The 22,191-nt window shown below is 44.3% G+C and overlaps 1 protein-coding gene across 1 annotated transcript in view; it reads right to left on the minus strand.

Annotated features, from left to right (window-relative positions):
* UGCG (UDP-glucose ceramide glucosyltransferase) overlaps positions 1–22,191 on the minus strand; it is a 116,431-nt gene that overhangs the window by 73,707 nt on the left and 20,533 nt on the right. Inside the window, exon 2 of the mRNA XM_086962063.1 lies at positions 18,337–18,478. Within this exon, the coding sequence (XP_086818189.1) occupies positions 18,337–18,478 (142 nt within the window). The remainder of the gene's footprint in view (positions 1–18,336; positions 18,479–22,191) is intronic.

A 22,191-nucleotide genomic window follows, 5' to 3' on the forward strand; every position in this document is an offset into this window, starting at 1 on the left:
GAAGAAGAAGACAGACGCCAGTCGTGGTTTACTGCCATCTTAAAGGGCCTGCCCAGCTGAATTAATTAAAATGTGTTCAGCTTTAGAATTTCTATTTATGATGTGCTTTTTAAGATGTTTGATTTTTTTTCTAACGCTCAGACGTATCTTGAGGTAGCATTTAGTCCACGCATGAAGTTTAAAGTGACAGGCAGGCAAGATTTTAGAAAAATCAGTTGTTTGGACGATGCAAAAAAGTACAGTGAATACGAGTGGCAATCGAGTGTTAATGTTTGGTGGTGGCCTTTAGACTACAAGTGGCTTCCAGCATGCACAACGACCAATTACCGCTGTTGCAAAAGCATAGAATTAGCAAAGAAGAGAAAACGAGGAGTCAGGAGTCTGAGAAAGAGAGGTGTTTTGAGATAATGTAAGAGGGTGATTCTGTGCAACGGCCCCAGATGCAACCTTCATTTGGTTATTAATTAACAGTGACAACAAGCACGCGGGAGACACGTAAAATAATACAAATTATGACCATAAAAATGACTATTTTGAGGTCAGACGAAAAACTGAACAGCAAAGTCATGTTGAAGCTATTTAACTTGTAGCAGAACGCACCACATCGTATGCATCTTTCAACTGCACAGTCCAGTGTCCCAACTCAGCATTATGAGACAAGATCCCAAGTTTACCACGCAGAGACTTCACTACACGCCAGCAAACCTGGAGGAAAAGTGCCACATTGCATGCGGATACACAGAGAGAACAAGCATTTTCAATGCAATGGTTTCGCCTTTGGAAAAGTTTGAGCTATTGGCATTGTTAATGACAACATTTTTATTTATGTGTTGGTTTTGAAAACAGATAAATAAATGGCATTGTCACTTACATTGTTATTAGCTTAATCTCTGGAGTCTCTAGAACTCCATAGCACTCCCTAGCACTGTGCACTTCCTAGCTTCCCTAGTCCCTCCGCACCTCTTAGCATTGTGCACTCCCTAGCTTCCCTAGTCCCTCCGCGCCTCTTAGCATTGTGCACTCCCTAGCACTCTCTAGTCATTTCCTAGCACTCCTTAGTCACTCCCTAGTCACTCTGCACTCCCTAGTCACTCTGCACTCCCTAGTCACTCTGCACTCCCTAGTCACACATGCACACTTAGAGCCACACCCCCCCAAAGCCACACACTCCTCCCAGAGCCACACACACCTCCCCCCAGAGCCACACACACACCACCCCAGAGCCACACACACACCACCCCAGAGCCACACACACACCACCCCAGAGCCACACACACACCACCCCAGAGCCACACACACATACACACTTTGAGCTACACATATATAGCCAGAGCCACACACATACACACTGATTACAAACACACCCAGAGCCACACCCAGATGCACACACAGAGCTACACATACATACCCAGAGTCACACACATATAGAGTTATACATACACCCAGAGATACACACACATATACACACACATACAGAGCCACACACACATACACACCTAGAGCCACATACACACACCCAGAGCCACACAAAGACATACACACACACAGAGCCACACACACACACACACACATCCTGAGCCACACACACTCAGATCCACACACACAGAGCTCCACACACACACACCTAGAGACACACATACACCTAGAGCTACACGCTGCTTGCAAGCTGTCTAGGCTCGACCTAAAAATCAGAGTGGAGAAAATAAGAGTGGCAAAGTGTTTCGTTTCTAATAGATAGATTACTGTTGTGTGGCAAAGTTCGTAAACAAACTGGGGAATTTTCATCTGGGATTTGTATACACTAGGGTACTGCAATCTACAAGTCAATATGCTAAGCGTAATTACTGGCAAATGTAAAACATTGGCTTTATCAGTCATGTGACAGTACCAAAACTTATCCTAGTAGAAACCACCTTTCACAGAATGCAGAGTTAAAATGATTCATTTTGTACAAAACTGGTAGCGACAGAAGTACGATGTTGAGATTCAGCACCGTGTTGGTTGCAGCTACTGGGCACATGCATTAGTCGTAAAGCTAACATTAATTTAGAGGCTTTATACCTGCCAACAATTATGCCGACATCGCCGCAAAAAACCGCAAAACAATGTCACTGAAGCCAAGCATGCATGCTTAGATAGCTGCAGTACCTTTTTTAGTACAGTAAATTGATCAAACATCCTGGCCATTTACAATTAAGAGTGGAAGTACGGATAGATAGATATTTTTTTTTTTTTTTTTAAACAACGAGATAGAAACAATTACTTTCATATGTAAACCTAAGGAGGCATGCAAGACTTCTTCCCCGTGACCTACGGTTATACTAACGCCCTGTATATACAGTCTAAGAAAGGCTACGAAATCAGAGAAGCTGTCTGAAGAAGAGAACATTTTTTAAAGAAGCAATAACGCTAAGGATAGAAACATGGGTAAAGCAGAAACCTGATAAATGTTGACTCCATGGCAGGCATGTGGTATTGAAAATCGGTAGGGCAAAGTGTAAAATAATTTGACATGGCAAACATTATCTGCCCTAAATTTAACATACGTAATAAAATGTAACTCATTAAATACCTGAAGGAAAAACTAGACCAGTGTAAAAAAAATATTTAGATAACAGAAAGCAAGGTTCCAAGTGAACAATCAGTAAATGGGTGAACCTATGTGGCACAAATTATAAATAAAATTGTTTCTGTATTAATGTTGGTTATGTGCAAATGCTTTGCACGCTGCTTCTGAGATAAGCCCGACTGCTAGTGCCCAGCAACCAAGGGGGTGAGCAGGGGTTATTTTAGAGGTATAACTCCCTTATCCTGACGAGGAAGAAGGTACCTACCTTTGCCAACTAGAGACCCCCATTTCTAACAGTGACAGTACCAATATAATGTATAATGATACTAAACAAACACTTTCAAAGAAAGAACCAAATGACAACACCATAGCTGCCAGGGTTTCAGATTGCTAAGAGTGACATTTTCATAACTTCAGTGTTAATATCGGTGACATTTCAAAGACTATGAGTTATACTTTCGGCTGAGCAAAATCAAGCGATACAGACGAGGGAAACATGTCAATATTAGCAATTACACCCATTTGAGCAATGAGAAACTCTAAGAGTCGCCGTATCATAGGCCACAGGGTGTATTATTTCAAAAGGAAATATGCCCATCAAAAGAAATCAATAGCTGACTGAGCAGTTTTCCCTGGTCCAGCGTGCTGCACACTACCTGCCGAACCCTGCTTGCAGCAGTCACCATCACATCAGCTGCAGCCTGTCACTACAGGCTGTGCTGACTTGGTGACACTCGGCACGCTGAGAAGTTGAAAGGCACCACAGTGGCTCTAACAGTCACCCGACCCTGAAAGTCTTAGTGGAAGGGACTGCTAACACAGTTTAATAGTGTCAGTAAACAGAGTTCCCAGCTATAACAGGGCAGGCGGCAGCTCAAACGGTGATTAAGACTGTCGCCGTACATGCCGGCAGAGCAAATTTTTATTAGCAGGATGGGTAACACCGCACCGTCATGTTAGGAAGCGAACGCCGCGCTTTACAGTGAAAATGTAATAAAACTTTAAACACAAGTAACCGGTGTAGTCCATCAGAATATACAGAGGCGCTGGTGACCACGGCAGATGTGTGAAAGACAACATCCACAAACATGAAGGCCATGTGGGGGCTGGGGGCCCGACACATTATATAGAATAATATCAAACATATAAAGTGATCACTGCTGACGGGGTCTGCTCTAACGCCTTCTTTACCTCGGTTTACAAGCCTTAAATGCAGGATTAGCAATTTAGACCTAAGAGATTACCTCACAGTGGTGAGCCCGAGCCGATGGCAATTGGCGGGCCGTGGCCGCAACGATTCGTGCACTTCCGCAGCAATGCCAGGCAGCATTCTGGCTCAGCTGTACATGCTGCCTCTAGGCTGTTGAGGTACCGGTCGGGTCCGGGCGCGGAACCAAATTACTGCAGTGCGAGCACAGAAGCTCTGTGCAGCTGCCATGATTGTGTAGTATAAAAGAACTCACTGGAAATTCAAATCAGCCACCTGCGATGGTGGGCTCTAATCTCATCACCATTTACGCGGCAGCGAAAATGAACAGATTCCAATTCCGCCGATGAGGACTCGTGCTGCAGGCGGCAGATTCTCATTGGGCACTAATTCCTGACGCAATTCCGCACTGTCAACCACTTCCGGGTCGCTGCGGGCAGCGCAGCGGCCCTTCTCCTTAGGCAGGCAGGGACGGCCCTGGCATTGGCTGGACTGTTAGAGGCTGGGACGGGGACAGGAGGGGGGAGAGGGAAGCCTTAAATTACGGACCGTTGCCGACCGTCAGGGTGACATGGGCATAATGCAATGCAACTGTGGGAGGCAGGGGACAGATTCACTGACTTTCAGTATCCTTGCTAGAGTGGCAACAAATACGAGTAACTTAGACCACGGCGAGCGAATAGGCGCACGCGCACCACGGCACTGTAGGCCCGTAGCGGCCGCCTCAAAAATGGTGCCGCCTGGGGCGGACCGCCCCCCCTAGCTACGCGGCTGGGCCGAAGACTCACCCTCGCAGGCACGGCCCCCGTCGCAGCTCCCACTGGCCTCCGCTGACGTCGAGGGTTCCCCCGGAGTCAGCCACTCACAGCGCGGCTCCCGGGGCAGATCCTGATGACGCGGCGAGGCTCCAACCAACGGCGGCGCAGCTCACGGGGACAGGCCCACTGCAGCGGCCAATCAGAGCGCGCCTCTGCCGACGAGCCTCCGAAAAGCCACCAATGCGGTCGCAGCCCCTTCGTGCCTCGGCCAAGGTGCCGAGCAGCTGCCGGTTGACCCCCGGGCGGATAAAAAAAAATGGCGGCAGCACCTACGAGGACACGGGGGGGGCGGGAGAGGAACGGACGGCGGGAGGGGGCGGGAGAGGACACAGGGGGCGTGAGGCACGAAAATTGGCACAAGTGCGGCGTGGGCAGCCGCGGATTAAAAAAAAATTTAAAAAAATGGTGGCAGCACCTACGAGGACACGGGGGGGCGGGAGAGGAACGGACGGCGGGAGGGGGCGGGAGAGGACACAGGGGGCGGGAGGGGGGCGGGAGAGAACACGAACGGCGGGAGGGAGGCGGGAAACGTGCCGGGGAAAAACACTCACGATGCCCAGGACAGCAGCAAGCACGGCCCGGCCGGAGGAGACTCGGGGGCGTTCCCGGCGTCGCGTGACGTAGGCAAAAGCCAAAGAATCTCGGGAACGCCCCCGTGTCTGGTCCGGCATTGATGGACAGGCCCCTCGTCCAATGGCTAGGCTCCATTTATGGAGCTAGCCAATGGGACGGGGGGCGTGTTCCAGAGTGCCTTACTGTACTCAATAGATTTCTCTGGAGGAGGAGCCTAACGGCTCCGTCCCCCAGCGAAACCTAAAAAGGACTGATTAGACGCCATGACCTAATAACTTTGATGTCCGCTTTAAGATGTGCTGAGGCCCAAGCCAGGCAGAACTATCTGTGTGCAGATTAGTTGTCGTTGGTGTGAGAGAGAAAAAAAGCCAGAGGAAAGCTGATCAGGTTCCATCAGAAGGCTTGATGTACATGTTAATATACCATGCCACAAAAAATGCACGTCCGGATAAAAGTGGCCAACAAAAACATCTTATCTGGATCAAAAATATCAACAGACGTAGACTCACACGCAAGAGTTACGCCTTATACTAGGAAAATTAAGTGTGACCCAGGAAAAGGTTTTATGGGATCTAGCTGGTGAGAAGTGGCCTACCACTGATGTTTGGAAATGATGTGAGATATTCAAGCGAGCTGGTCTATTCAACTGGTAGATTAGAGGCTCTCTAAAACCTGTAGTACATTTGTGAGAACAAGTTCTAGTGCGTGGTTTGCCATAATGGGATTTTGCCAGTAAGGCCTGTTGCAGATGCCAACAATGTGAAAAAGCAAGTCTTAAAGTGAGAGTGGTTATTTGAACATTGATTTACAATGATCTACAGCATAACTTTTAAAAAATATTTTGGAAGATTTGGGCTTGGGGAATGTCTGTAGATATGCTCTTTACCAGGGCCTAAGCAGTTTGAACATTCTTCCACTATTCTAAACAGTGAGTTACAGCAGATTTCTAAGGACTCGTTATACTCGTTATTCTATTTTCTGCAACAAATAGAATTTGTTGTAGAAAATTTAAAGGTGGGAAGCAGCCTTTGCCAAGCAGGCATTACAACTTAATGCCTTCCTCACGCAATGCCTTTACAACAAGATGGTAAGTACATAGAAGTTAAGTGTATGTATGTATGTGTATACATACATTTTTTTCCCCGTGCATGACTCCAGGAGGGGGTCGTACGGCCCTCCTTTCTTGTTTACAGACCGCCCTGCAGAGGTGGTGGTGTCCAGGGCTCTATGTGGTCCCGGAAGGGGGGGCAACTCAGCCCCTCTAAAATTCTTGATAAAAAAATTGGCCCCAGGTCCGCGAGTCCCCCTCCTTCACATTATGCCTAATTTAGCCTTGGGGAGGTGGTGGTGGTCCACGGGGCTCAATGAGCCTTAGGAGGGTGGCCCCATGCACCCACCTCCTTTTTAAAATAAAATGCCCCCGGGACCTGGCCCACCAGGGGCTCTATTCAGAACAAGCTAGGGAGCCTGCGCTTTTTTTATTTATTTCTGCTGCAGCAAAAAATAAAAATATTTTTTTTGCCCTGGCGGGGACCCTTTGACGCCCCATAACCAGAGCTAAGGGGTCAGGGTATTTCTACCCCGCCCCCTTTTCTGTCTATAAACTTTTTTTGTGTGACTCGGCTGAAGCCTAATCCTAAAATGGCTGGCAACACTTCCTGTATGATTCATATATGTGTTTTTATTTAACCCGTTCGGTGCTGCGGACGGCCCCCGGCCTTCCTACGTGACGGTGGGCGTGTGTGGAGGACAGCCGGGGGCCGTCCGAACCCCGCCCACTGCTTAAACCCCCGCAACGCGGCGGAATTCACGGTCAACGGGTTAACAAGTCAAACACTACTGAACAGCTTTACAACAAATAACAAAAAGGGTTCTTCCTGGACCAAGAGCTACCTTTCTGCCAAATTTGATGGGATTTCGTCCAGCGGTTCGGGCTGTAGTTGTGTTTAAAATCTCTATGAATTTAACATTGGGAAAACACTTTTTTTGTCAAGCTTACTTTGGTACTTTAGTCATGGAACCAAGAGTATGTTTATCAGACCTAGTCCAGCCTGACTGCCACTCTAGGTCCCTGCTCGACGACAAGCAACCCCAGACCTATTTTAGAGTATTTGTGCCTCATCAGTGCAACTTCCGTCCGGTGGCACAGCGAGCACTGGACCCACATCTGGGAATACCTGGTAGACCTAGTACATCACTCTGATGAAAGCACAATGGTGATATGTGGAATGCTAATAAAAATCTTAGCCAGTGGCAATTGCTTGGGTAACATTCAAGTTCATTGTTATTCACCATCCACACCACTTTAGTCGGGGACCAAACGTGGTCCAGAATTCTTTGCCATATGGTGGGGTTGTGAGGATATGCTCTCAAAGAATGAACAGTACTTCTCTAAATGGATATTTTATTGAGGACACAAAAAGCAAGGTTTCCTTAAAGGTTTGACTCACGGGCTATGACTTTTGGATGCAATTATCCTATGCATTTATTAAGGCTGTAGACTGAAAATGAAGTAAGAATGTAAAACTGTCTATAACGGACATGAAAATAAACATTAACAAAATAGTTTCAAATACAGATGCTTGAGAGGAAGAACGGGTGCACAAAAGACTGTTTGGACTGTGCACCACACCATTATCTAGCAAGGAAACCTCTGATCAAGATACTGGTCCTGGCTTCTCTACTTTCAAGTTGTTGTTCTATTGTTCAGCTATTATGGAATTTGCTAATAAAATAAAGTGATGACTTTGATAATTTTGTGGCGTTTCAAACATTTCGGGCACTTTCAGATCCACCTACTACAATCTCGCTCCTAATATCCCTGGGCTGGTACGTACACAGTAGAACAATGGATCTTGAAGCTCTTGATCCAGGTGCATGAACAGTTTTCTAAGGAAAACAGGTACACAGTCCAAGAAAGGACTGGCACTAAGGGGGTCCAGATCCATGCCAGATTAAATATCTTGCCATACAAGAAATTGAAATGGAAGTCACTTGCTTACCCAATGTGGATAATGAAACAGTGGTATGAATGAGACCCTTGCCCTACAGTATTGGACTTTGAACTTAAATCTAGGACCGCAAGTCTCTGCAGCTACAAGACGCATAAGATCTGCAAATGCTGTTCTACTTTCTTATGTAGGACTGTTTCCGAACAATGGAAGCAAGACCTGTAACAAGTTGTGATCTTACTTCATCGAACCTTTGACTTTCACAGTGCGTTTCTTGGACATTCAGGCCTAATGCACTGTCTGCGTAGCTAAATGTGTTTCTGGCTGAGGTCGATAATATTACTTTAAAATTTGTGGTTCTACTGGTTTTGCATTGAATATCTTTTTCGCTATTTTTAGGCTTATTACACACAGAAACATAAAAGAACACGGGCCTCATCTTTTATGGGAGGCCAGAAAGAGAGCAAGGGCTATTAAAGGCATCAAACACACCTGCTACTCAGTAAAGATGCCTTGACTGCCAGTAGTACCTACAGTGTGTCGATTGATTCTTTATTGTGGTGGTGTCCTAGGGACTGACAGGGTTACCGCAGGGGGAGAATGTCCATGCAGTGAAGGCTATTTTGCTGAATGCCATTGAAAAGTAGAAGATTAATAGCAAAATACAGAACTATATGATCTACAAAGCTAAAGGATAACAGTCAGCAAGAAATGCCTATCTAAACCACGAAAACATTAAAGGTATTATCCAAAGGCATGACAAACAAAAAAGCAGACACAAATGCTACATACTGTTAAAATAATTGAATATACCTTTTGCAGCTGCATTTCCCTCCCATTTGGGAGCTACACAGATGTAAACTAAATTGTAACTGAACCATCATTATGTATCCCAATATTTTTGTGTCTCGCAGTACACATAATGAAAACTGAGATCTGGTACATGAAGTCTAGCAAGACTGAGGACGCTGGACCTCACAGCTTTGTGTGCGACCAAAAGCCTGATTAGACCGTATTTTAAGCTTATAAGCTACATAGCTATCGGATAGTCAGGTTGTAAAAAAGCATTGACTAACAAGGAAAGAAACTTCTGGTTAAGAGAAATGTGCTTCCGGCACCGAGTACACCTTTGAGCACATGAGGAGTCATTATCAGATGCCAAAGCTCAGCTGCAATAAAGCTGCAATCGCCAGCTTCACAAGTTATTAAACTTTCCGTCAAGTAATCGGTGTCGTGTGCAGTTTAATGCTTCACGTTTAAAACATAGACCTTTTCAAGCAACGACGGTATGGGAAATGCAGCACTATAACCGTAAAGGATGCCTGGTATCTCTCAAGTCCTAATATCCATGGACGCAAGTGAGAGGCAGGGCCTTTTGCGGAAAAAAATCACTACGAAAACTAGGTGACGCACTCGCAAAAAGGCACGAGAAGGACCCACAAGTAATGTTGAACTACAACTGTCGAAGTAGTTAGGCATAGGAGAGCCCTGCTTGAGAAGCCAACACTTTCTCTGGCCAGGAATAGCATTCTATATTGACATGAATAAATGTCAAAACCGGTACACTGTGCCAAGCCGGAAGCCCTCTCTGAGGTCCAAGCAGACTTCGGCTCATCTTGAACAAAGCAGATGTCTTCGCACGAGTTATATTCAGGGTCACTGGAATTATGTGATTCTGCAGAGTTTTCCACATCATTAATTTACTGTTATTTCAACCCACAAAAAATGTTCTTGTGCCAACAGATTAAAAAAAAACTACCCAAAAAAAAAAAAAAAACAGGCACTGTGTTGAGTCAGCCTTTTTACAAAACTTGACATGTCACATTTCCGTTGCATATTGCTACACTTAGGATTTAAAGTGCTATTAGTGAGTGCTTGTGTTACAAAGACAAAATAGCAAAATAATATTGTGTCAGGCTGTATGTACCCCATTAAGACTCACAATTTGCCTTTTCTTGCGACATAATTTACTCAACCCTCCCGCACAATTCAGCCATCGAATGCGGAAAATTAGTGGCCCTGCTTATATTAACTGTATGTTACATTAAAACAAAGAACACCAAATTAACAAATTAAATAAACTAAAAAAAATCCTTTTGGAAGAGCTGGATCTTCAGATCCGGTCGGGACACACAACTAAATACGAGCAAATTGTCTTCCCAATCCTTGGTCCTTTGAAGTTCCAAAACGCCAAGTCTTAAGGCTCCAGGCATTTATCAATGTATATCCATAGGTGCACGAGAGACAAAACAGAGGCGTAGATAGGTGAAGACCACGGTCGAGCATCTTATCTTTTGCTCCTGGTAGGCGAATGAAACTGCAGCATGGCGGGCGTATAGAGTACTGAAGGTGTCCCTCACTAATCTGTGAAAGCAACGAATTCAGTCAACTCTACTATTCCCTAGAAGATTTCAGGGGAACAGGTGTAAGAACCAGCTGCAGAACTATAACATTTTATAGCAAATTAAAAACAAAATTTAGGTCTTGCCCCTAACCAAGCTTAATGGTGAAATCACTCTAAGAGAGCACAATTGCGATGTGATGATACGTGCACTGGGTCTCAACAGAACATCGACAATCGTTCATGTCTTTTATGCAAAGAGATGCGCCTTCCTAGGGTACTACATCGACGTCACTCACAGTATTATGTGCTTCAATCATGCTTTTCTCTTTCTAGTCCCGATTTACCAACCCCACCATGTTTCGTCTCTACACACCCTTTTTTTGCACTAAACATTATGCAGTCATCAGACGATTTTTAGACCTGCAAACAAAACATTTTAATGTAAAGTGATTCACCTCTTCCATGCCGACCGACGTCATGGTGAGAGTGTGCGGACAGCCGGGGGCAGTCCGATTTGCTCACGTGTGGACTTCGCCCGCACAGAGGGGAAATCGTGCACGCAGCGGTTAAAAGTAAAAGATAAGTGTTAAAAGTTTTCCCCTACAGCTTTGCATGAAAGGCTCATGGGGCGGAAAGTGTTAATAAATTAATTCAGATTTCAATAACCGTAATCAGAAAAAAATCAATGTATTGCGTATGCACCTTGACTTAACGACTATTTTCTGCAAACATTGCATCTATGCGATAAAGATTTTAATGAGTAATGATTCTGTGTACGTTTGAGATGTAAAGTAGTTCCTCATGCTCTGCAATGCTATTAGTCCCCAGCAGGCAGAAGGATACAACAAACAACAAATAGCACGAGGTAAGAGATGAATACTCCTCCGGGGCTAGCGAACCCCCACTCTATGTACATTTGAATGCAATGGTAAGAATAGGTCTTGCAGACCGCTGCACTGCCAAGGCAGATCTACAGAGGAAGTGGCCAGTAAAGCATCCAGCTGATAGGATCAGAGTGGTGTGCCTATCAATATATTCACCAACAAGTTTAATGCACTGCAATTAGTCATTAACAAAAAACACAATCATCCTTAATGGAGGTTGAAGTGCTCCCAGCCAGGGCTGAAAATCTGAACTTTTCAAGTGGTTTTCAGAGCAGTGATCTAACGCCTACACAGTAGAGCTATGAGGAGAAGAGAGACGCACCAAACACAGCGACCAATGCATATTCAGTTAGAGCAGTGACACTCAAAGTATGGCCTGAGGCCGCTTGTGGCCCGATTGACCTTTACATGCGACCCCCAGCTGCTGTTCAGTTGCTGAGCACTAATATTTAGGAAAAAATGTTACAAGGGCAAGCAATTATTAACCTGCAAATAATTGCTTGCCCGTTTATTTAACATGTTTTTAGACCTCCTTAAACAACCCCTGATCCACCCAGACCCCCTATCGCCACCCTGCTGGCATCAGTGCAGCCCTCGGTCACACTACAGACAGTGCTTGGTGGCCCCATGGCCAATGTTTGTAAGTACCCATGAGGTGGAGATACCACAGTAAAACGAGGGATCGCCCAGCAAGGAGCGCCGACTGAATGCTGAAGAGGAAACTACTGAGATTCAATTCAGAAGAATCAGGCACACGGTCAAATCAATCATCAAAATCAGATCAAATCCATGACAAAGTAAAAGCAGAGAGTGGAGAATCTGAAATACTGCAAGGGTCCATTATTGGAGGCTCCCAGCAGGCAGCTTTACACTCGCGGAGAAACAGAGTGGCTTCAAGCCAGTTTAAATAAGATCCAGGCACTCTTAAGATAGCAGTGTGTTTTTGAAATGCAGGTGGCAGCAGATAGGCAATAGATAATACTTTTGAAGGTTATACTCTTAAAGAGGCAGACGACAAGCTACTTCATGGCAAACATGATGAAGGAACATGTCTGGCATACATTTAACTTCTACTGCTACTAATATTTTCTACAAGCCCAGACCGACACTGTTGTTCTGCATCAATGTTAACCCCTTCCACGCTCATGACGAGCTGGGCTCGTCATGGTGTAGCCTCCTCGCACGCTCATGACGAGCCCAGCTCGTCATGTAACATGGGTTTTTTAAAATTTCAGCATACGGCCGTAATTACTATCGCGCCCATGAGGTTAAGGAACATACCCCCAGATGCATCAAGAACCCATTTTGCTATTCCTTAACGATTCGCTATTAAGGAATAGCAAAATGCAATGCATGAAGAAATCACTAAACAAAATAGCGATTTCTTAAAATTCCTTAAGTGCGATTCGCAAATTGCGAGTCGCAATTAAGAAATGCCTCCACATTCATTCCTATGGGCCTAGAGGCCCATAGGAATGAATGGGAAGACATTCTCAATTTGCGAATCGCAATTAACGAATCGCAAATTGAGAATGCGATTTCAAGGGTGCAGGGTGTCCAAAGGACACCCTGTTGCATCCCTGAAATTGATCTGTGCACATATGTTGTGCCCACACATGCCCTTAGGGCATTTGTGTGCGCAACATGAAACTTTGAAAAATGCACTTAAGTGCATTTTTCAAAGTTTTTGCAAATTGCGAGCCCTATTAGCGAAATCACTATTTTTTTAAACTTTAATTCTTTGCATTTAAGGAATCTCAATTTGAGATTCCTTAAATGCAATAGCTATTTAAGTAATCGCAATTTTGCGATTTCTTAAATTGCGATTTTTGCATTTGGGTTGATGCATCCCAAATGCAAAAATACCGGTCGCAAAGGGGCAGATTCTGAGAATCTGCCCCTTTGCGAGCGGATTTTAGCTTGATGAATCTATGCCATACTCTTGTTTGGATCCAGCTATTCTGAGCCCAGCATTCACACAGTGTAAACTGCCTCAAGCCATCTTGGCATAAAGCAGCTTTTTCTGCAATTTATGGGCTGTCCACAAAGTGTGCCAGTACAGTATTGTTATCCACATTGCAATCTAACTGTATATATTTATATAGCGCTCCTCGTTTGGTATTTAGTAGACAATAAAGACTTCTTAAAGGGGTGTAACTCAACAACTAGCCACACTTTCAAGTATTTCAAACCTCGCGTCACGACTGAAAACGAGCTCCTTGCCAGCAGCGATTGCACATGTGACACTGGGCACTCTGCACGGGAGAGTGCTTCATCAAAGAGTCTACTCCATCCACTCTTTTTAGGCCAACGCCAGACATTACTTCCTAGGTACAAGCCACCAGATACCAACAAAACGTAAGACACATTTATAATAGGTTACTGTCAATAAATGGTGCCATCATCCAACTAAAATATGAACAAGTGAAGGCTGCACGCTCCAATTAAAACAAACATTGGCAAAGCAATAGTTCTGGCTTTAATGTGCCAATGCTTGTAAGCAAAGGCATTTAAAAATGCAATTTGCCTAAACTGAATGCACAAAACCCGTTTACCACATTAAACACTATCCTATTGGCTTTGCCAATATTTGGGGGGGGGGGGGGATGTGGCAAAAAATTACTATTTTCTAAACAGAATGCCTATAAGAGATTAATATTCGAATGTGACAGTTTGATGTTTGAGTGTACTTTTCAGGTGTAAAATAGTCCCTACTGTATTTCAATGGGAGCACCTTCTGGAAGATGGAATGATAGCAAATAGTATGAGGTGAGCAAGTAATATTTCTCTAGTTGAACCCAAAGCCCACTTTGAGTACATTTTAAAGAATTGGTAACAATACGTCAGCAAGTAGCGGCGCTGTCAAACCAGACCTAAAAATGGTGCAGCAGGAAGCTATAAATGATATTGCAGCCCTTCTACCTGAACCCCTACAAGTTGTTCCCTTCTGTTATCACTGAATTCGAGCCAACTCGAGCTACTGCAGTCATATAGTCACAGTAGTTGTGAACGGTACAGTGGCCGGGGTACCAAGAGGGTTCCTAATCCCTTGCAGCATTGGCTGCTAACAATCCTCAACCCCCACCCCCTCTGACAGCTCACGCAGTGAGATACCGATAGGCTGAACTGTGTGCAGCACATGCTCTTAGGGTACACCTCGACACCCAGTACTGGAGAATCGCGTCCCTGCTCCTGTGGGTCCACCAGAACAAAACAAGACATGGCCCAACAGCTTTAATCACATACTGAAGGCTTACCTGCCAACTCACACGGTGCCACAGTGTGACACACGATATCGGCTCCCATCACAAGTCACCCGGAGAGGAGCCGATATCACACTGTGGTGGGGAAAACGAGGTGGAAACCACTGTAGTGGATTTCTAGGTGTTTTTCGGAGGCTTTTAAAAGCCGACATCCATTAAGGGGTGTGAAAACTCCAGGGCACCAGCCTCAGAAGCTTTTTCTCCGGTTTTAGAAAGGATGATAGGGTGATTGGGGGCGGGGCACGGGCAAAAGTGTCGCTCGGGTGCTTCGGCTGCATGATTCCCAACCCCCTTCTCACACGATCACATTTCTGTTTTACCTGGCAGGTATGTGAACAGGCAGTGTTGCTGTTGCATCTGCTCAGGGCCCCTACCTAACTCGGTTCGCAGGCAGTTATTTCACAGTCGACACTAAGCATATTACAATGAGCGCAAACTGACAGCTTTCATAACGGATATTCATTTTCTGGGTAAGAACAACAGTATTTCATAATTTCATATTTCAAAACAAGTTACAAAATGTTTCCGGTATCAACAGCGGCGATTCATCAGCTCAGCTTATTTGATTACTCTTGGTGTGGTCACACATCGTAGATAGGCCATTAAGTTCCGGAGCACAAGGAGAACACAGTACTTAAAGAGACAGCTGCCTCGATAATTAGCCCTCCCCGCCTCCCCCTCGCATAAATAATGTAGAGCCTCTACGTGCTGTCAGCGTTTCCACCGTCAGCAGCAAGCTCACTTGGAACCGAGGTAGCCTGACTGAAGGTGGTATCTGAAAGCACACATAGATAATAAGGAAAGCCTTCAGGCGCTGCTCACCGACCTTCAATGCAAGCGTGGTGCCAGAGCAACGCTCTGAACTTTGATTACACACCTCCCTCTGTTGCCGAGGTTAGGTCAGAGTCCTTCAGAACATACGCACCCCGTGACTAAGAGACTGAGGCTAGAGGTGCAACAAATGCAAAGTCCTCCAGAGAGCTGCCAAACAGGAAACAAGGGCACAGCCTTTCACTGACAAGAACGGACGTGTTCTGGTGGCTATCTTGTTGGCTGTGGAGCAAGGAGACCGTGTCTTTTCTAAATCAGATGTTTGTAAGACACCTGTATACATACCCAATAGGATTTCATAATACTGGGTTTCCAATGCCAAATCCATTATTTATCCAAAACGTGATATATATATATATAGATATATATAGATATATAGATATATATATATATAAAATCTCTATCTCAAATTTCTACTAGTCAACAAATGTGAAAATGGCTAAAAACATACCTATCAATGTGTGATTATATAGGTAGATGAAGCAGTAGAAGATCTTGAATCACATTTTATCAAGCAAGTCTATAGATCTTATGTTAAGTGTATTTGTAAAGCTCACTATCACCCGTAAGGGTATCCTCATACGGAGTAGGTGCGTGCGCCTAGCCCAGTCAATGGTAAGTTAGTTAACGAAAAGCCAGGTCTTCAGCATCTTGTGGAATTAAAGGAGAGGAGGAAGCTCGGATGTGGAGTGCTGGAGGTCGTACATTCTGTTACACAAACATTAACGACATGGCTTTATTTGAGCACCCTATCTTGTTTCAAATAAAAACATAGAATATTAGAGAAAAAAATAGAATATTGTGTTGCAGTGCTGGGATAGAAGGCTCTACAAAGATTACAAAGGTAAACCCTGATAAATATCACAAGAACCAGCTGAGCTGTAGAGAAAAAGGACCTAACGGTCATAGAAATGTATGACCAATTTTTAGTTTTAATGCGGCATGAGGCAACTGCAGGATGGGAAGAAAGATGAATTGAAGACCAGCCAGAGGTGAACTGACTGCTATGTTGTGTGTCGCACTGGCAATGGCTAGACAATCTATCGTTCCAACTCCAAGCCCTAAGCATCTGCAGGCTTTGACACGGAGGGCTGGCTCTCAGCAACCAGTGTCTACGCAATTCATAATGCTGCAGTCCTCTCTAAAGTAGCTCAGTGAAGACATATAATTGAACCAGTCTTTCCTACTCGGGTTGTGGCATTGTATGGACACAGCATATTAAATACAACTAGGAATTAAGTGTACTCCTCTTTACATCCAAACGATTTCAATCAGAAAAGTCAAGTGTAATGTAAGAGAAGGGATGAAGAAAATATGAAGGGAGAATAATGGACCTTCTTTTGAACACATTCCTATCACAGTCTTTGCCAAAATGGACAATCATGTCAGGCAAGCCCCCTGATTACGAATGTGCATTTTAAGGTTTACCATTAATCACGGGGATAGTAACTATTTATCTATAAAAAAAAGCAGCACGATTGCATGAAGAAAAAGGTTAAACATGAACACAGTGTGCAGTTTACACACACAGTTTACACACCATACATAGTACCTTTGCATACAATGGTGAAAATTGTACTGTGCAGTGTTTTAACACAGCTTTTAGATCCATTTGTCGAAGGCCTAAGATGATAAAGTAACAGTATGCATGCAGGTGGAATATTTATGATGACAACAAATTTATAGGATAGGCACCTACTGTATACGTATGTAGCCCAACTAAAGAACCTGGAATTGGCCTAAATGTTATATGTGCCAGAACAGAACTCGGAGACAGTTGTCAGGGGCTTTCAATGTGAGAACTGTGGTAAAACTAAATTGGCAAGCAGGAGTGGTGCCCACTGAAATCAAACTGCTCTATTGCTGGTTGAGGATTAAATGCAGTGGCGGCCGGCACAGGTAAGTGTGGTGAGCAAGGGGGGGTGGGGGTTTGTGTGTGGGAGGAGCAGACAGACGATGGAAAAGGTATTATTTCATTATACCTATTCTGTCGAATTTCAACCCTCCCACCCCGCCCCCAGCACTCCACCATGTTTACCTGTGCCGGCCACCGCTGCTTAAATGGCATCTCCCATGAAACAGTTCACCACAATGCCATCCTGAATTCTGTATGATGTATTGAGGAAGATCTAGCTTAAACTGTTTTTTAATTGTGATGGTATCAGAAAGGTCACAAGTTCTCATCTCTAGACACGTCAACAATAAAAATAGTATTCCTGTGTTGGTCGGAGATTTTCGTGGCGGGGTGGGCCAAAGATAAAACTGCAGAAACAACTTTATGCTTGAAAAACGGACTTAACCTGTGCTGAGTTATGGGGGTTATCAGAGATAAAGGTGTATGTATTATTCTAGATTGGTACGATTGTTTTGATCTGTTGTAATATGTTGCTTGGTAGTTATATGACTAATGAGCCTATAAATAATTTGGATTGATTTTCTCCAGTGCTTGTGGTTCTGATGTACATCTAGAAGTTTTTCAAACTTGTTGTTAGTGGGTAGGATATTGGCTTGCTTGTGTGTGTTGCATCAGAATATTTTTTTGTTAAGGTTATGCCAACAGAGAAAATACTGAGCTTCATTATAAAAATACTGGTGTCCAAATACAGAAGAAAATGAGGGGTTAATTCTTTCTAAGAGGCAACTGTCTCCAAGTCTACTTCATTTGCCCAAGGACACGGTAAGAATGGTTACAGGTTCCATAGTCACATTATAAAGAAGAAGATCAAGGCTGTCACCCATCGCTCAGCTAAAACAGCTCAAGCGTCATACTGCGAAACGCAAAGCCGCTCCTAATGCTCTGCTCTTCATAATGTTGCCTACATACAAACTTTTGAGAACACCACCTGGGGCAACACGGTATCAGGAAACGTTTAAAAAAAAAAATGGGTTCACCTACATTTGGGTATTCCAGCTCAAAGAAGGTTTCCAAGTTGTTGATAAGGTTAGGGTCAACACCTTTCAGCGGTTTCAGAAGCGACACTCCAGGTAGCTTGCTATAAGGCTGTTTATCAGACGCCTTTTTGTTGAGGTGGAGACGTCTACAAAGAGAAAAAAAACAGTTTGATCATACCGCACACACTTCGACTGCTATACTATCTGCCGATTGGTCAGAGTGGAAGATACATCCTGCATTATACAAAACTCATTTTTTTTGGTTAACTATCATATTTGACAGACCACATTTAACCAAGGTAATCTTACAGCACAGCGGACATTGCTAAGACTACAAGCTGCAGGCATCATGCTTACACGGCAAGAATTAGTTCAGGTCAAAATACAATCCAAGGCAGACCTGTACGTCACAGAATAAAACGTACGGAGTAAAAATATTGAGAGTTCTCTTTGGTGAGTAAATATGTATCAATAGAATGAATGAAGGATTGTAAAGCGCATGGCTGCTTCCCAGCGCTGCGCAACCAGATACTGAAATTAGACTAGACCCTATAGCAGGGGTCTCCAACCTTTTCTGTAGGTGAGAGCTACTTCTGCTGAAGGAAAGTGTTCCTGAACTACTAGCAAATTTTATAACTGTAAAATAGTGACTACAGTACACTATGACCACCCTAAGCAGAATTATCAGTAGTTACAACCCAAGAATTCCAGGTGTGGTTACCAGCAGAAATGCCGGGAAAACATTCATCCATATAAAATGCCTCCACCTGACTAATGGAGTAACAATCTAATCTTGACTTGCCCTACTGCAGGACATAAGTACAGCAGCAGGTCTCCGCAGCTCAGCTTAAATTATCATTCATCAGTTTCTGAAAATGCAAATTTGTGTTTCAAATACCACTTTCCACTGTAGGCAAACAAGCTCAATTTTCCAGAAGAAAACCCAGAGACCATATATCAGTCATGGACATTATTATGTCAGGAATAGACAAATGTAGGCCAGTCATGCTCCTAGTATGAATATTATGGCTGCTACTATACCACAACTAGACCAAAAATACCCAAAATAGTAAAGGATGACCGTTATTATGCCATTGGCACTATTACGCCAGGAACAAACCCAACTATGTCAGAGATAACATCCCTTATGATGGGGACTAGCATACAAGTTTGATGGTCCTTGACACGCGGAGTAGCTTTCAGGAAGCAATAGTGTTTATTATAGATGCACATTAATGCTGAGGAGTCTCTTAATTTTCTATGGTCTGAATCATGCCCTCTTTTCCTTAGGTCTTGACCAGATCATGCACCCAACTGACACATTTTCACTGTGACTCCTGCAGTCCCACACTTTATTGGGTCAGCACTGATTACTGCTCAGTCTACTACTGCCATACTTCTATTATGGTCCACTGTTCACACACATGTTGTGACTGATAAAGCAGGGACATGGTCAATCTCCTTGTGGCTTAGTTATATTGAAATTGGATACAGACTGTCAAGTGGCAGTCCCTTTAGGCCAATACAGTGTATGTTTGAAAGTTAATATGAGTCACTGCCCTAGGTTTGGCTGGCTGTCACTCTAAGGGTCTTGAGATGAGCAGTGCTGCCTTCTTTAACACCTTGGCTGCTAGGTGTTTTCCCCTCCTGTGCCGTTACTTGAGATCCCCCATTGTTCATGACGAGCTCAGCTCGTCATCAGCACAGCTCAACCGTGCATCATGACGAGCTGAGCTCGTCATCAGCATCGAAAGGGTTAATAGGCACATAATTTTTACATTTGGTACTGGGCTTGACTTCTCCTCTGAGAGCTACTTTGAAGGTACTGGCGAGCTACCAGTAGCTCCCGCGCTACACGTTGGAGACCCCTGCCCTATAGGTATTGCATGAACAATTGGCCAAATGGGAAAAGGATCATCCTCCCCATTTTTCCCTACATACCCTGGTTTGAACTAACCTCTTTTCTGCGCTAGAGCGCAGTTGTCTCTTTGGGATGTAGGACGAAATCAGATTTCTTATTTTTTGGGGGCCTTTCCTATGTCGTGCTCTGTGGACAAGAACTAAGGTTTTAAACTTAATTCTAGCTTCTACTGTATGCCAGTGAAGTTTCCTTAGATGCTTTTTCGCTGATTCCCGCAACGGGATGTTGCACAGCAGTCTTGCAGCTGCATTTTGGGCTATCTGCAGCTTCTATATGACATATTTGGGTGCCCCTAGGAAGAATGAGTTTCCGTAATCCAATCGCGAGGTGACCGGCGAGTGGATCACGATCTTCCTTCCTTCCTAGTTGAGTGGGTATTCTGTCTAGAATTTCTCGTAGGCTTCCAAGAAGCCCGAAACAAATTGCCACTACTTTATTGGCTTGTGTGGTCATGGAAAGGTTTGTATCTAGCCAGAATCCCACATTTTTCACTGTATCTGCTGGGATGGGTGGTTTATTATTGGTCTTGGTATTGCCTTATTTCCGATAAGTAGCAGCTCTGTTTTTTCACCATTTAAATTTAGACAGCTTGCCGTCATCCATTCCTTGACTTTAGTCAGGCATGAGGACAGCCTCTCCCCATCCCTACTGTTTTTTAGATTCAGGGAAATGACCAGCTGCGTGTCGTCAGCATATGAGGTCATGGAGATATTGAATTCCCGTCCAATCTTGGCAAGTGGCTCCACATAAACATTAAAAAGTGTAGGGTTCAGGGGTGAGCCCTGAGGAACTCCACACTTAAATGACATAGCTTTGGAGCAGATATTATGTTCCTGTACGTGGAATGAGCGTCCCTCCAGGAATGAGGTTAGCCACTTAAGTGCTACACCTTTCACTCCCTTATCTGACAGCCTTCTACACAATATGCAGTGATTCACTGTGTCGAAGGCTGCACTTAAGTCTAATAGGAGCAGTGCAGCCGGTTTTCCTGTGTCTAGTGACTGTTTTAGCTCTTCAACCACTATTAACAGAGCGGATTCGGTGCGGTGTTGTGTCCTGAAACCCATCTGTAAGGGGTGGTGGCAGTGGTTGGTCTCCAGGAAATCTGTCATGTTCTTGTTGACATGTTTTTCCAGTAACTTGCCCGCATATGGTAGAAAGGAGATAGTGATTGGTCCGCATTGGCTTTTTTTAGTAAGGGTTTTATCACAGCGTGTTTCCACGCCCTTGGGACTATACCAGTGTCAAGAGATTGATTCATAATCTTCTAAGAGTGGGTGTCACAATTGGGGATACAGTTTTTAGGATATGGGGTGGTGCTGGGTCCAAAGGCGATCCAGACTTCACTATGTCTAGTAGGGATTCAAGGTCCTTTTGCTCTATGTTGGGAAAGTTAGTAATGACCTGTTGTGAAGGTACCCCTGTATGTTTTTCCTCCTTCTCTAATCGGTGGTCATTGTCTGATTCCAAACCACTGTAGATATCCGTCGCCTTCGAAAGGAAGTATGAGGCTAGGGTATTACACCTGTCCTCTGACGATTCGGGAGGGCCACTGTCGTGGGATGGATTGGTCAAGGACTTACTTATTACAAACAGTTCTCTAGTAGAGTTCTGTGCCTCCCTGATTTTCTCTTCAAAAAACTTTGCTTGGTTCGTCTTGATGTGGTCATGATACTTCCTAATGGCCACTTTATACTTTGTTTTGAGTTTGGGATCATAACACTTTCTCCACTCTCTTTTGATCTTTTTACATTCCTTTTTTTGTTCCAATAGTTGGGGGTTAAACCATCCTTCTGCTCTATGTCTGATTTTATGTTTGTGAATGGTCTTGGGTGCTACTATATCTAGTGATTGTGTGATACAGGATTCCCATTGATAGTAGACTTCTTTGACTGACCCTGGTGTTTCTAATTGTGGCTTTACTGCCTCTGTCAGAAT

Source organism: Lissotriton vulgaris, chromosome 3_1 (assembly GCF_964263255.1).
Source record: "Lissotriton vulgaris chromosome 3_1, aLisVul1.2, whole genome shotgun sequence".
Classification (NCBI taxonomy): domain Eukaryota; kingdom Metazoa; phylum Chordata; class Amphibia; order Caudata; family Salamandridae; genus Lissotriton; species Lissotriton vulgaris.